The following is a 15,165-nucleotide window of genomic DNA, read 5'->3' on the forward strand; positions in this document are numbered from 1 at the left end:
CTCAGTGCATCAGTGATCAGATTTGCAAGTCCTATTATGAATATTTTTGCAGTGAATCGAGGCAGTTGATGTGAGTTCATTTATTGAATAACTATTAATTGAGCCCCTCCTCTGTGTCACATGCTGTTCAAGTCACTGAGGATTATTGCCGAGCAAAACAGCAATAATTTGTCTTCATGGGGCCTTTGGGCTACCAAAATGAGTCTAAAGCTTGGCCTCCAAGTGTTATACAAAGTTTTGACACTTTTCTACGTGAAGATCAGGTTGTGCTTCCAAGAGATCAGGCGATAGGCAGAATCATTTATGGACTCCTAAATTATGTGGACATCTACAATTTTGAATCCATAATAGCTTGATTTTCTTCATATTATATATTTCAATACTGATTTAAAATGGCCCTTGTCTTTCCTATCTGCTCCCCCATTTTAATTTCAAAGCGAAATATGGAATACTTTTTTGAAAGAAGTTTTGAAATATCCTGTATGCTCTCAATCCTATCATCTCAAAATTTGAAATACCACAGAGCAGGCAAATAATTTTGAAGAAATATTTTTTCCTTATTCACATTATTTTTCCTTAAAAATATCATTTCCCATGAGACTTCAACTAACAAGATCACTTTTCTTTTCCAAAGCTGGTTTGGATAAAGTGGGTGGTAAAGTACTACTGGAGTTTTAAATGTCCTTCAGAGATTGAGGAGAAAAAGATACACTTTATAATTTTTTTCAGGGCGGCCTATGTTCTGTTCTTGTTATAGAAATGCAAAAACTACTTCACCTTTGTAAGTTAGATGGCTGTTTATAATTCTCCTGAAAGAAAGTTGAGGGCATCTTGGAATAACCTGAATTTGATTATAATAATGTTATATTATTACTGAATGTCTATTGTATGTCAGTATTATTGAAGTAAATAATAGGAATCCACATTATTAAAGATAAGAAAATTTTGAATTTCTGGAAGATTAATTTGCCCAAAGCCAAATAGCTGGTAGATGACAATCTAATATTTGAAACTAAAATCAATACTTTCCCCAGGATACCTCACTGCCTTTTATTTTATTAATAATACAGTAAATGTACTTCTATGAAGCTTTTGAGGTTTCTTTATAAGTCTCTGAAAATGAACATAATTCTTTTGAAGTAGAGGAGCCCAACAGATATCAGTATCCATTTTATTTACTTATTTTCCCCAGTTTAGAATATATGTGTGATGTGCATGTATTTGTACATATATATATATGTTTATATGTGTGGGTTTTCTTTTTGTTTTTAGTAGAGAAACCTGGAAATCATTATCCTCTGGGCAGATTGTCCCCCCAAAATTTGTTTCTCTGATGTACTTATCACTACCTATGAAATACATGACTTCATCCTCTTAAAAAATAATAATAAGGGAAGCCTGGGTGGCTCAGTCGGTTAAATAGCTGCCTTCGGCTCAAGTCATGATCCCAGGGTTGGAGATCATGGGATGGAGCCCCACATGGGGCTCCTTGTTCAGCGAGGAGCCTGCTTCTCCCTCTGCCTGCTGTTCCCCTGGCTTGTGCTTTCTCTTTCTCTCTCTCTCTCTGACAAACAAATAAATAAAATCTTAAAAAAAAAAATAGGAATGTTTTTAAAAAATATTCATAATAATAGCCAGGAGAAAACAAAATGGGGGAGGTTTTTATATATTACTCCATTAATTTGGAATGTGATAGGTAGGCATGGTTGGCATGATAGGTCAGAGAAAGCAAGTTGTTTTGTGCATAAATGACTGAGAAGAAGCTACCAAATTCTCAACGTAAGGACTAGTTGAAAACATTTGCCTTAGATGCCCTGAATTCTATTCCTGAGTCCATAACGGAAAATACCTTGGCCTAATCACTCAATCAACGAATCCTCAGTTCAACATAGACTATTTCTACCCTTTCCTTTGTAAAAAAACAAAATTCTACTGAGTTAATTTGAAGACCTAACTGGCTTCATTCAATGATCCATGAGTTCGGGCAACATCCTATTAGCAAGTTGAAAGGGACTGCTAGGAGGTATAGAAAATGGAAAATTTTTTTAGCTAGAACGGGGCTGGAAAAGGAAATTTCTGGCAAAGAGTGGATTGTTTTCAGCAAGGTCACCTTCCTATGGGGCAAAGAAGGGATCATCAGAGAGATTACTCGCTAGTGTTGACCAGGTAACTGGTTAAAGGTTACATTCCTGAAAGAGGCTGAAGCTACAATTGAGTTAAGTATTATGTGTCAGTTTGCTGATGGGGGGGGGGGGGGCTTAACCCCAAGTGACTTTATTGTGGGTCTATTTCCTTTTTTTTAAATTATTTTAAAGGGAAGTAATAATAAAGTAATACCATCCATTTAAATATTTAAGTGTCTTGAGAGTCTAGGTCTATAATTTCTGATACTTGTATTTTGACTTTTGAATATTGTGTAGTAAAAATTTGAAACTATTGTATGTCAAATCTTACAAAATGTAATCTGGAGTAGGTGATCAAATTATTTAATCCAAAATGTCAGTATTAATTGAGATACAGTAGTATACATAGATCTTCTGAAAATACTTTTCAAAATAAAACATATTTATTTTCACTCACCCAACATGCATGGTTAAGTACTTAATGTATCCCAGGAAGTATATTTATAGGGAAACAAAGTAGAATGTCAAATTTCCCTGTACTTGGAAACAGTTGTAGAGTTTAAGTGTGATTTTGGCAGACAGACTTAATTTATGTTTCAAGTCTATAATCTTTATCATTAAGTCCTTTAGAAGACCATACAATATCATTGTGGTTGGGTTTGAAATTAAGAATCACTTTTATGCCAATTTTACAGCTGTTTTACTTTTTATTATTTAAATTACCTGAATAAATGAAATGTTTAGTGACTCACCAGTGTGAGAGTTGATGGGCACAGTAAAGAGCCACTCTCTCTCTTTTTTTTTTTAAGATTTCTTTCTTTCTTTCTTTGACAGAGAGACAGAGATCACAAGTAGGCAGAGAGGTGGGCAGAGAGGGGGAAGCAGGCTCCCTGCAGAGCAGAGAGCCCCATGCAGGGCTTGATCCCAGGACCCTGGGATCATGACCTGAGCTGAAGGCAGAGGCTTAACCCACTGAGCCACCCAGGCACCCTGAAGAGCCACTCTTTAACTTTTTAAAACCTATGGTAAAATTAGACTGCCCATCCTATAAACTCCTTGAGGAGAAAGGGACCATGGTTTATACAACCCAGTAGTCCCATTCTAGCAGCTAATTAAAACTCCAGTTCATGTCATTCTTAGATTTATTAGATGAAAAATCAATGCCAAAGATTTTTTTTGGGGGGGTGGGAGGCTGGTTTGAAAGAAATATTTTGAAGTACTTAAAAAGTCATATAATACCCTTTTTTCCCCAGACTCTGAACATAAACAACAAAGCAAATAACCAAGACCTGTAGCTGTCCTAAAATAAAGCCTTACATTTTTATGAGATTCTTAGAAACTTGCGCAGATGTAACAAGGACAAGCACATATATATTGTTCAAGCACCTGCAATAGATCAAAGTTACTAAAATTGCATTTCTTTAAAAAAGAACTTGAAGCTTCAATGATGAGCTCTTCTTCACTCTTCACCTTTGCTTGAGTGTTTCATTTCCAAACAGAGGATAATTTTATTTTTCTTGAATTTATTTTAACTTTCTACTTATAAATAAATCATGTATAACCCTTATATTTCAGTATCACTTTATCTTCATAGGTAAACTACAATTCACATGTTAATAATAAAACATATGTCACAGCAAATTTCAGGCAATAACTCCAGTAACTGGATAACAATGATGTCAGATCTAAGGGAATAAAACACAACATTGAGACCAGAAGTAAGAAATTATTCTGATTCCTAACACCAATTCAACTCCTTCCCCTCCTTGAATGTATTCCTGGTTCTTGAGAAATCAGGAAACTCAAATCCACTTGAACGTACCTCCCTACTTTGTTTGTTTGCATGGTTTCCTCATGACCAGAGTTTACTTAATGTTCTCATAAATCAAAGCTTCTAGAAATTTTAGCAGTAGTGAGCAGACCAGCATGCTTCTGTTGATTATAATTCAGGAGTCCTCAGGAATATTTTCATACAGTTTTAAATCAATATATTTCTGTGGTTGTTTCAAATTTAAATAAATAATAATAGGAGTTGGACGAGAATTTATGTGAGAAGGACCAAGTCTCCCTTTGTTTAAGTGAAGGGACAAACAGTTCAATTCAGTCAACGATTATCGAAGGCCTACTCTGTCCGTGAGAAAAGTCATCACCTCCTCTCTCAAAACCCATGCTCTTGTGGTTATCTGTATATCCCACAGCATTCTAGTCATTCTCATCACCGCCAACCCCTCTGATGTCTGGCCCATTAGGCATTTGTTCTTCCTACTTCTGCTCTTCTCCCGTTCAGCCACTCTTTTTCGTTTTTGTTTTTTGGTTTTTTTTTCAAGTTTTTATTTATTTATTTGAGAGAGAGAGAGCACGAGAGGGGAAAAGGGTCAGAGGAAGAAGCAGACGCCCCACTGAGCAGGGAGCTTGACACAGGACTGGATCTTGGGAGTCCGGGACCATGATCTGACCCAAAGGCAGACGCTCAACTGACTGAGCCACCCAGGCGCCCCCATTCAGCTGCTGTTAATCACAACAGCCCAAGGAAACCTGAATTAGATCGTGTCACTGCTCTGTTCGGAACCTTCCAGTGACTTCCCACACCAGATAAATACCGAAGTCTCACCGTAGTTGTAAAGTCCTGTGTGCTCCAGTCTCTGCCGTCTCTCTAATCTCATTTCACAGTGGTTTTCCCTCACACACATTGCTCCAGCTACCCTGGCCACCTCACTGTGCCCGGGCCTTTGTGGACACTGGCTCCTCGATCGGAGAGGCTCCCAGTTGTCCCCATCATTCTGACAGCAAGGCCGTGCCTGACACCCTTCCAATGGCCCCCACCCAGCACTTTCTATTACTTTCTCCTGCTTTCCTTGTTCTTTTTATCCTTAGCACTTTTCAGTATATATATATATATTCTGTGTATTTTAATTTTTGTCCTATTTATTATTTAACTCTCTTGCTAAAATGTAAGCTTTATGAGGGCAGAGATTTTTAATTTTTGTCATTTTTATTGTTCACTTCTGCATCCCCAGCATTTAGAATCAGTAATTTTTGGTTGAAGCAAGAAATAAATAACAATATTGTCACTGATAATAAACACTTAATGTATTATTCTCTGTCATTTGCTTTGCTAAGTACTTTAAATCCATACGGCCTTTTTTTTCCCCCTCAAATAAGTATGTATGTTATTATCTCCATGTAGTTAAAAAAAAGAAAACAAAAAAAACCTAAGGCACAGAGAGGTATCATAATTGGTTCAAAGTCACATCTCTTTCATCTTATTTAATTCATTAGTTTGTTTGTTTGTGTGTCTATAAATGGGGGAGGGGCAAAGGGAGAGGGTGAGAGAGAATCGTAAGCAGGCTCTACACAGCAGGGAGCCAGACATGGGGATTGATCTCATGACCCTGAGATCATGGCCTAAGCCAAAAATCGAGAGTCCGGTGTTTACCCCACTGAGCCGAGCCACCAAAGTGCCCCAAAGTCAGATCCCTCTTAAGTGATTATTTATCTCATTGTGTTATAAGAAGACATTTCTGCTGTTACAGTGTTTTCAACTCTAAGATTCTTATTGTCTCACCTTTTAAGATTTCAGAAGTTAGAATGCACCTAACAACGAGAGACATGGCAGAGTTTAGTTAGCAGGTATTTCATTCTTCTTTGTTAGCGGCACAAAGGATGATCCATGATATCGTACATTCAACAAAACAGTGTAGTAAAACACTGTTGAGATCAGTGCTCTCTGCTTCACCTCTGAATCCTTGATACCCGATACAATGTGTAAGACAAACACCAATAAACATATACTGAATGAAAACTATAGTTAGTGTATTTTCTTCTTTCTATTTCCTGTCTTCTTCAGTAGATTTTTCCATAAAGCTTGTTAGAGAGGTCTTCACGACAGCAAGGAACATGATAACTGTACCCAACATTTTATTCCCAATACAACTCCTGTTACATGATAGTTGGTTAATAAATATGGATAGAATAAATCAATCTTGTAATTCCTAGAACCGAACTCTCTGATAGGCACAAAATATATGCCATACTTTATAGTTTAAAAAAAAAAAAAAAGATTTCAAACCTCTGTGGGATAATATGGATACACATGGGTTTTAGAGTCAAACTCTCTGTATTTATTTTTATTTTTTTTAAAGATTTTATTTACTTATTTGACAGAGAGAGCACACAAGTAGGGGGAGCAGCCGGCAGAGGGAGAGGTAGAAGCAAGCTCCCCGCTGAGCAGGGACCCTGATATGGGGCAAGATCTTAGGACCCTGGGATCATGACCCGAGCCAAAGGCAGATGCTTAACTGATTAAACCACCCAGGCGCCCCAGACTATCTATATATAAATGCTGACTTTACCACTTACGGACTGTGTGAAGCTAGGAAATTTATGTAACTTCTCTGTACCTCAATTATGCATGTAAAGCATTACCACACTGCCTGGTATGTGATATATGCTCAAAGAAAGCCAACTAATATCTCACATTATTGTTTGCTGCTTGTTTATTGTCCACTTAGATGCTGAACAATGTATTAAGTTTTGTGGATTCTACAGTTTTTACTTTAGGAGAGTTAGAAATGTCATAAGCAAAATTAGCTCAAAGACAATGACTTCCGTTCTTAACAGCATTGGGCAGGCTGCTTTCTTGTGGATCAAGATGAGGTTCTCAGAGTCCTCTTCCAGTTTAGTATGCTTAAGAGTGAGGTCTCTGTAACCGTGCCTCGGTTATTTTTCTGTTCTTCTACGTGTAAATATTTAACCTTTGTAAAATTACTGAATCTCTTGGTACTTCAGCTTCACCATCCATAAGATGAAAGTAATTAATAGTACCTCCTAACAGATCTGTTGTCAGAATTAAATAGGCAGATTCCTGTAAAGTACTCAGAATAGTGCCGGATGCATAAAAGTGTTCAGTGATCACAGCAATACCAATAAAGGTACATGTGAACAGTGTTTGGGACAAATTAATTTCCAAATGCATGACGTCTTTTTATGTATGTGTTTCCATCCTTGAGTTTTGTCTGAAGTTTTACCACCACCCATAGTCCTAATGGAACGGGAGGGATTTTGATGAACTCGGTTGGAAATCCTGCTTCTATCACTCAGCAGTTAATGTGAGCTTTGGAGAATTATTTGATTTGACTTCTTTCATCTCTGAAGTGAAGGTAAATATATCTGCTTAAATATTGTTAGGAGCACTAAATGAGAGCAAATATGAAACATGCAGCACAGTTCCTAGAATGGTAGGACTAAATATGTAGCAGGTAATTTTAATAAGATGTCCCCAAATTCCCTATTTTAGCTCATTATTTTATATAATAAGGTCATTACAAATTCATGTTTAATTAGAACAGATGTTTTCCTCTACTTGCAATAAGCATGATATGCTATGAGAAGATCAGAAAGTATAAATGGATTAAGTTACAAAAATAAATATGCCTTCACATGGCTTCTTAAGATAGTCAGATTGTGGAATTTGACTATCTTAAGAAGCCATAAAGCCAAATATTATGAATGAATTCTGAAAGAACTGGATAATTTCCTGACAGGTAAAATTAATGTTTCTTTTTAAAAAGTAGGCAAAGTCAAATCTGCTGCGACCAGCTGATATCCATGGGGATCAGGCAGAATTTCTCTCTTCTACTCAGAGCACTGCACAAATACCAAAAGCCACTTGCAGAGTTGATACAGTTTTAGGTTTCTTATTTCCTCTATCAAGCCCTTGGGAAGATTTCTTCAGTAACTGACCTTGGATTTAGATAAATACTTAGCAAGTGGGGAGGAGGAAATGTTTCTGTAGTCAGCCCAAATACCATATGTTGGAATGAAGTTAACACAGAAGTTTGGTAAAGGGAAAACCATGAGGGGAGATACATACGTTAGAGAAGAAAGGGAAAAAAAAAATGAAGGAGAATCAAGAAGAAAGTTCATGCAGTTTATGAGTAGAAGGTAAACAGTTCTTCTGTTGTGAAGTTTTATATTCTGTTTTAAATTTCACAGTTTTTTAGAAGATGCCTGTATTAGTCTGCTAGGGCTGCCACAATAAAATACCACAGACGAGGTGACTTAAACAACAGAAAATTATTTCCTCCGTTTGGGCAACTAAAAATCCAAGACCAAGGTGCTGGTAAGGTTGGTTTCTCCTGAGGTCTCACTCCTTGGCGTAGAGATGGCCGCCTTCTCGCTATGTCCCCACATGGCCTTTACCGTCTTAGCATGCGTCCCTGCCAACTCTCCCTCTACATTTAAGGGCAACCGTGCTATTGGATCAGGGCCCTACCTTAGGATCTCACTGAACCTTTATTATCTTTATAAAGGCTCCAACTCCAAAGAGAGTTGTAGCTGGGTTAGAGCTTCAACCTATGACCTTGGTGAGAAAAAAATTAACAATGTCCTGGCCCCAAAATACATATGTTTTGTGATCAAACCTCGTAATGTTTTCTTAGAATTATATTCTTCAGTCCCTTCTTAAAGCATGTGGAAGACTCAGTTGTAGAATGCATGAGGTGATTCAGAATGTCATTTTTGATAGCTTATTATAGAAACATGGAATATAGAATTGGGGGACACTGATTTACTTTCTGTATGTATGATTAGGATTCACTTACTATTTGAGCCTATGTTTTCTCATTTGTGAAATTAGAAATTCGTAGTTACAATTACTCGACAGTGAATTCAGTTCAATAATAAAGATAAAGACATTGAAAAAAGGAAAGCATTATACAAATATTGGTTATTTTCACTGTTTCCCATTAGTATAGTCCACAAACTATAACTTGTAGTAATATTCAAAATAACATTTATTCTTTTCCATTAGTTTTCCATTAATATAAAAATATTTATTCTTTTCCATTAGTTTTCCATTAGTATAGTCCACAAACTATAACTTGTAGTAATAGTCAAAATAATATTTATTCTTTTCAAGGCAGATTGAAGGAAAAATAAATTCAACAAAATAAACCAAAATACAAGAACGAAATAAGCCAGGGGACAGGAGAATTGAAATTTTCCTCTAGAAATAAGTTAATTATGAGGGAAAATATTAATATGGAGTTTTGTTTAGTTGCTTTTATGAAAATACTAACCACAGCGAGCTAGTAACAATGACAGAATAGTGAGGAAAATTATACAATTTTGATAAAGTGTTATGTAAATAGTCACTCAAATGTATTTTCTTTAACATTCCTTTAACCTTTCCTTGACACAGAACCACAACCACATGAGGCACTTAATAACATAAGTTTTATTAAACTAGGTGTATCATGGTCAGACTCAATAAGAGAATACACTGAAAAAAGTGTCCTATCATTTCTCCCTTCCTGAAAGAGAGAGAAAGCCAAATCCTAGGGTGTGCGATATGGGCTGGAACTTGGCCAAAGTGTGTTGCTATGACTCTTCAGTGAATCTACATCTTCTTTACCAGTATCTATCAATAAGGCAAGTTCTTTCCTGGGCACTGGCAACAACATGTATATATCACTAGTACTTATTCTGCCAAAAGCTGGCATTGAGCAGAGCTCTTGGGAGTCTTACGTAGCGGTATATGGCATAGAAGGGATGGAGGATAAATTTGACTTTTATTTTGCTGAAAGTCAAATGGAATGAAATTGCCCTGCTTGTAGACACCTCTCCACAGCACAATTCCAAAGAAATAAGTTCTGATCCTTAACATTAGTATGTCTGTATTAAACTAAGTCCTTGCAATATAATGCATAACAATGCAGACTTTAAAAAAAAAATCTCTTTTATCAGTGTCATTGCTCACAAGAACATATTCAGTTTAAACATGAATGTTCTGCCATAGGATTATTTTGGGGAAGAGGAGACTTTGTGTTCTTCCTGCTGCTTTTTGTGTTGAGTTATCTGGTAGTTTTCTTTCTTTTTTTTTTTTTTGTTTGGTTGTTTGTTTGTTTAAAGATTTTATTTATTTATTTGTCAGAGAGAGATCACAAGTAGGCAGAGAGGCAGGCAGAGACAGAGAGGAGGAAGAAGGCTCCCCCCTGAGCAGAGAGCCCGATGCGGGGCTCGATCTCAGGACCCTGGGATCATGACCTGAGCTGAAGGCAGAGGCTTTAACCCACTGAGCCACCCAGGCACCCCTATCTGGTAGTTTTCTTAACAGTAGTGTAAAATGGGAATGGCTGGGTGGCTCAGTTAGTTAAACATCTGCCTTCGGCTCAGGTCATGATCCCAGGGTCCTGGGATCGAGAGTCCTACATTGGGCTCCCTGTTCTGCGGGAGGCCTGCTTCTCCCTCTCCCACTCCCCCGCTTGTGTTCCCTCTCTCACTGTGTCTCTCTCTGTCAGATGGATAAATAAAATCTTTAAAAAAAAAAGTGTAAAATGAATTTATAAAATAACTTTGTTAGCCTATCAACTGTAAGGAGCCTTAACTATGTCATTTGCTATTTCCCTCTATTTCTCTTTTCCCTTTTTTGGTGATATTTCACAACGGGACCTTCCCTTGCTCCCTTGACCTACCCCTGGTGTTCATCTATTTTGACTGTAGGTCAGAGACAAGGCTAAAAGCTGAGGAAATAATCATGAACAAAACACATTAGTATGTAACCTCATCTTGGTAAATTTGAAAAGGTTCCTTGGTGGAGATGGCATCCAAGCAATCCCCAAAAGCTAAACCGAAATTAGCCAGGTGGAAATGGGATCAGGAACACTGAAGCATGTGCAAAAGCCCTGGGGCAGAAAGAACAGGGTACTGTTGGGAAATTACTGGTAATTTTATATGGTTTAATAGTAGAGCTGAGAGATGAAGAAGCATTACAAATGAGCTAGAGAAATAAACGTGTGAAGGGCTTTAGGTACAAAGGAAAGGAGTCCAGTCTTGGTTTGGAAGGCAGACAGAAGTGATTTAAGGGATTTTAATCTGTAGAGTAACACATTCCAATTTATACCCTACAAGATGCTTCTGGCAAAAAGTAGAGAATTGTTTCAATAGGGTAATTTTAAAGAAGAATAATGAAAATTGATTTCCATTATGTGGTAGTATTGTTAAATACATTTTGGTGTGATACTGTAGTCTTTAAAAATCTGAAATCTGGATCATTATAGAGCACAACGATAAATACATTAAATCTATGCTTAAAGACAAATTTATTCAAAGTTGGCAAGACCAGAGTCACAGCAAACAAGCCTCTTGTGACAGTGTGTCTTTGCTCCTTGGGTAGGATTTGTGTGATTGAGACCATAGGCCAGTCAGTCTTCTCACTGCATGTGGGATTACACAGTTTATCAGAGCAAAAATGTTTGCAAAACAAGTCTCTTCCCTCCCAGAGCATTGTATGCTAATTAAAATATCTAAATGAAGAAAAGTACATTCATTTAGAAAGCATTCTTCAGTATCTATATAATTCTGAAGAAACTACAAATGAGAGATGGCATTATTTAAATTGAAGGAGCCAGAGAAAATGCTTGGAGTCAGCTTCTAATCATTGCCTTACTAGTCTATCAAGTGGTATAAAGTGGAGAAGAATTTTTCCATCAGCCAGAAAACTTTGCATAAAAAAATGTGCTTGAATCCCAGTAATGACACCACTGACACATGTTTTTAAGGCTGATACTTAATATTAATAACAAGAGTGTTTAATTTTGATATTACCTTATTTTTTAATTACTTTAATATTAAATAATATTTAAATTTGAGTTATTAGTATTTCTTTTGTGTTTTTTTTTCTTTTTGAGAGATTTCAGCAAATTCAAATGCAAAAAATGACGATATTAGAAGAATTTCTACTGTTTATAATTTTAGAAATTCAACTTTACTTCTGTTGCTAACTTTTATATCGGAGTTGTGTTAAACATTAGTGTCAAATTTTAATGAATTCTGAATTTTTACTTTTGCAAACATCAATATTGAAATCCCAGTACCATTTTTTTCCTTTTTTTTAAATTTTTTTATTTTTTATAAACATATAATATATTTTTAACCCCCGGGGTAGAGGTATGTGAATCGCCAGGTTTACACACTTCACAGCACTCACCATAGCACATACCCTCCCCAATGTCCATAACCCCAACCCCCTTCTCACAACCCCCCTCCCCCCAGCAACCCTCAGTTTGTTTTGTGAGATTAAGAGTCTCATATGGTTTGTCTCCCTCCCAATCCCATCTTCTTTCATTTATTCTTCTCCTACCCACTTAACCCCCCACGTTGTATCTCTACTTCCCAGTACCATTATGTTCTGGTATTGTTTTTCTTGACAAAAATGTTAAAAGACTGCCGTACTCATCCATTGATGCTGGGGGGGGGGGGTGTTGGGTGGGAGTGGAGTGCATCTAGTAAAGATTGGGAAGAGAGAAAAATAGAGAAATGAGGCAGAATCAATGAGATTTGGGGAGAAGTGGTATCAATGGAAGAAGGGCAAAAAAAAAATACTCTTTCTTCCTTCATGAACTTGGCGTCAATGAGGTTATGAACATCACATTCACATAGAGAACGCAAGAGGAAGGAGGAAATCTTAGAAGAAAGGAAGAGGAGAGACAACAAGTAAAGAAACAGCTAGAAAAATAGCATTACTTCAGAAAATGCTACAAGTTCAGTGATTGAATGTTCAGAGAATACATACCCCCTTCCTACTGCCATTGGTCTTGTTTCTGAAAGCTTTATACATGCCCACCACAGAAGACGGATGTGGCACCCCTTCTGGGGCAGCAGTCAAGTTGATGACATGTTAAAGAAAGTCGACGATGGATGACAGACAGCTGGAGGCTCAGCACAGGACTCCCTGAGCTCCATAAACCCAAGCTACTTCGAATCTGGCTAGAGCTGGTGTCCCTGGGGTTATTGGCCAATAAATGAGGTTAAGAGGAGTTTCTAAACTTACGGTTAGGAATGAACGTATATATGTGGAGGACTGGCATGCTCTTGCCTTCCTATGATGGGAATATAAATATATTTTCCCCAGAAAGATGCTTCCCTGCGGTGGTCCTTTACATGGTATTGATAGAACATTCCCTTTGATACGTTCTAGGCTTAGTAACCTATTGATATCTGGTCAAGTCACCTTATCAGCTTTATATGGAATTTGGAATACATTTCCCCATTTTAAGAAATCTAGTTAGAAAATAATTTATGAGACAACTAAATTGACAACCACTTATACTTTATACTACTAAATGTCATGTTTGAAAGTTGTTAAAATGAGTCAATTCTAAGTGCGTCAGGTAGATCATCAATCTACTTTAATTTATGTTAAAGAGTCCATACTCAGAATTGTTCTTTACTTTTTAGCTTGAGGGCACTTTAAATCTTGATGCCTTTTTTTTTTTTTTCCTCTGATCCCTCTTCCCTAATTGCTTCATCTTTAGAAATCCGTGTGATACTTAATGTGAAAATACTGATACATTAGCACTCTCCCAGTCTACAGAAGTTTGAATATTCAAAGTGAGGGTTCCAGGTATCAGTCCTCTTACTGTTAAGAAGGCCTGACGCATGAGGAAGCTTACTGAAGAGTTGGGCTGTGCTATAATTTTGTTTTCTGTGATTTGAGTTGAACAGAACCATGAACAAGCCAATATTTGGCCTTGGTCAGTTGGCTGCCATGACACGGAGGTGGCATTCGGATATCTTGGGGCCTGCTTATTTTTTTCCATGTTGAAGGCTCTTTGAACTGTCAAATAAAAATGGTTTCTAAAGTATTAGGGCACCTTGAGGTGATGACAAGCAATGTAGGTGTTTTCTTTTGAATTTTATTTCAGAAATGTCTACCACAGGACCTCTTGGCATGGGAAGCACCACCACCAGCACCACCCTGCGGACCACAACTTGGAGTCCAGGCAGGAGTACCACCCCATCCGTGTCCGGAAGACGAAACCGGAGTACCAGCACCCCATCTCCAGCTGTGGAGGTGCTTGATGACATGACCACACATCTGCCATCAGCCTCGTCCCAAATCCCAGCTCTGGAAGAGAGCTGTGAGGCCGTGGAAGCTCGAGAAATCATGTGGTTTAAGACCCGTCAAGGACAGATGGCCAAGCAGCCTTGCCCTGCAGGAACGATTGGTAAGTCCGTTTTGCAGAGCTAAGCTGAAGGTCTTCTGTTAGGTTAGCTTCCTTTTCTTGCAGTTTTTTTCCTTTAGTTTTTTGTTTGTTTGTTACTGCATATTTTTGCAACTTCACTTGATTGAAACCAGAAATAACCTAGTCTTCTTATTGTTACTATACTTATCTTCATAAAACTTCTATTTGGTACACTAAATAAAATTTGCCTTATCCCATAAAATATGTAAATCAAATGTACGATAGATGTCACTATACAGACAATCAGCATTATGTCTTTGGGTGTTATTGATTTGGTTACTTTAAATAGGTTTGCCTTAGAACAGTTCCCATGTGGACCTATTCTGAATCCGGTAGTATGTGAAGTGGTAGAAAGACCAAAAAGAATATTGGCTTTTATGAAAGTGCACATTTAATTTCTTTTTTCAGCAACATGTTTAAAAATATTCTGAAATCTTTCTTCCCTTTATGAAAGGGTGCAATGCTTAGTTCTAAAGTTTTCTGTGGTGCTGAAATCGGTTTGATTCCAACAGTTTGAAGCCTTATCTCTTAGCACTGTCCCCTTCATTCTGGGCCTCAGTTCCTTCATTTCTAAGAGAGAAATGATAACACTCCCACCCCCACTTCAGATGTTTGTTGTGTAGGTGAGTGAAATACTTTTTTTGAAAGCTACAGAGCAGCACTACAGAAATATGTCATTATTGTTGGGAGAGAGCTTTAATGGAAACCAAACCTTCTGGAGCCCTCCCAGGTGAATGTCCCTATGCTACAACCTTCTTTTTCACCTTTTCTCTGTCCCCTCGAGGCAGTCCTGTTCAGACACACACAGGCTGTCACTTGAATTATTGTAATAGCTTCCCCCAAAGCTTCACATCTCCCCTCAGATTCACCCTCCATGCTGCTGCCACAGTTATCTTTCTAAAACCTTAATCAGCTCATTTCTCTCCTCTGCTTAATGTTCATTGATTTTTTTCCAGAACCCACAGGTGGCAGACAAGGGAGTTTATGATCTGACTTTGCCTGCCTTTCCAAGTCCA

At 37.5% G+C, this 15,165-nt stretch overlaps 1 protein-coding gene across 13 annotated transcripts in view; it reads left to right on the forward strand.

Annotated features, from left to right (window-relative positions):
• Positions 1-15,165, forward strand: part of ADGRL3 (adhesion G protein-coupled receptor L3) — an 801,456-nt gene that overhangs the window by 636,191 nt on the left and 150,100 nt on the right. For all 13 annotated transcript variants that reach the window (XM_059384586.1, XM_059384618.1, XM_059384626.1 and 10 more), the window contains one exon: positions 13,829-14,131. In XM_059384586.1, the coding sequence (XP_059240569.1) occupies positions 13,829-14,131 (303 nt within the window). The remainder of the gene's footprint in view (positions 1-13,828; positions 14,132-15,165) is intronic.

The sequence above is a fragment of the Mustela nigripes genome, chromosome 1, assembly GCF_022355385.1.
Source record: "Mustela nigripes isolate SB6536 chromosome 1, MUSNIG.SB6536, whole genome shotgun sequence".
In the NCBI taxonomy this organism is placed as follows: Eukaryota; Metazoa; Chordata; class Mammalia; order Carnivora; family Mustelidae; genus Mustela; species Mustela nigripes.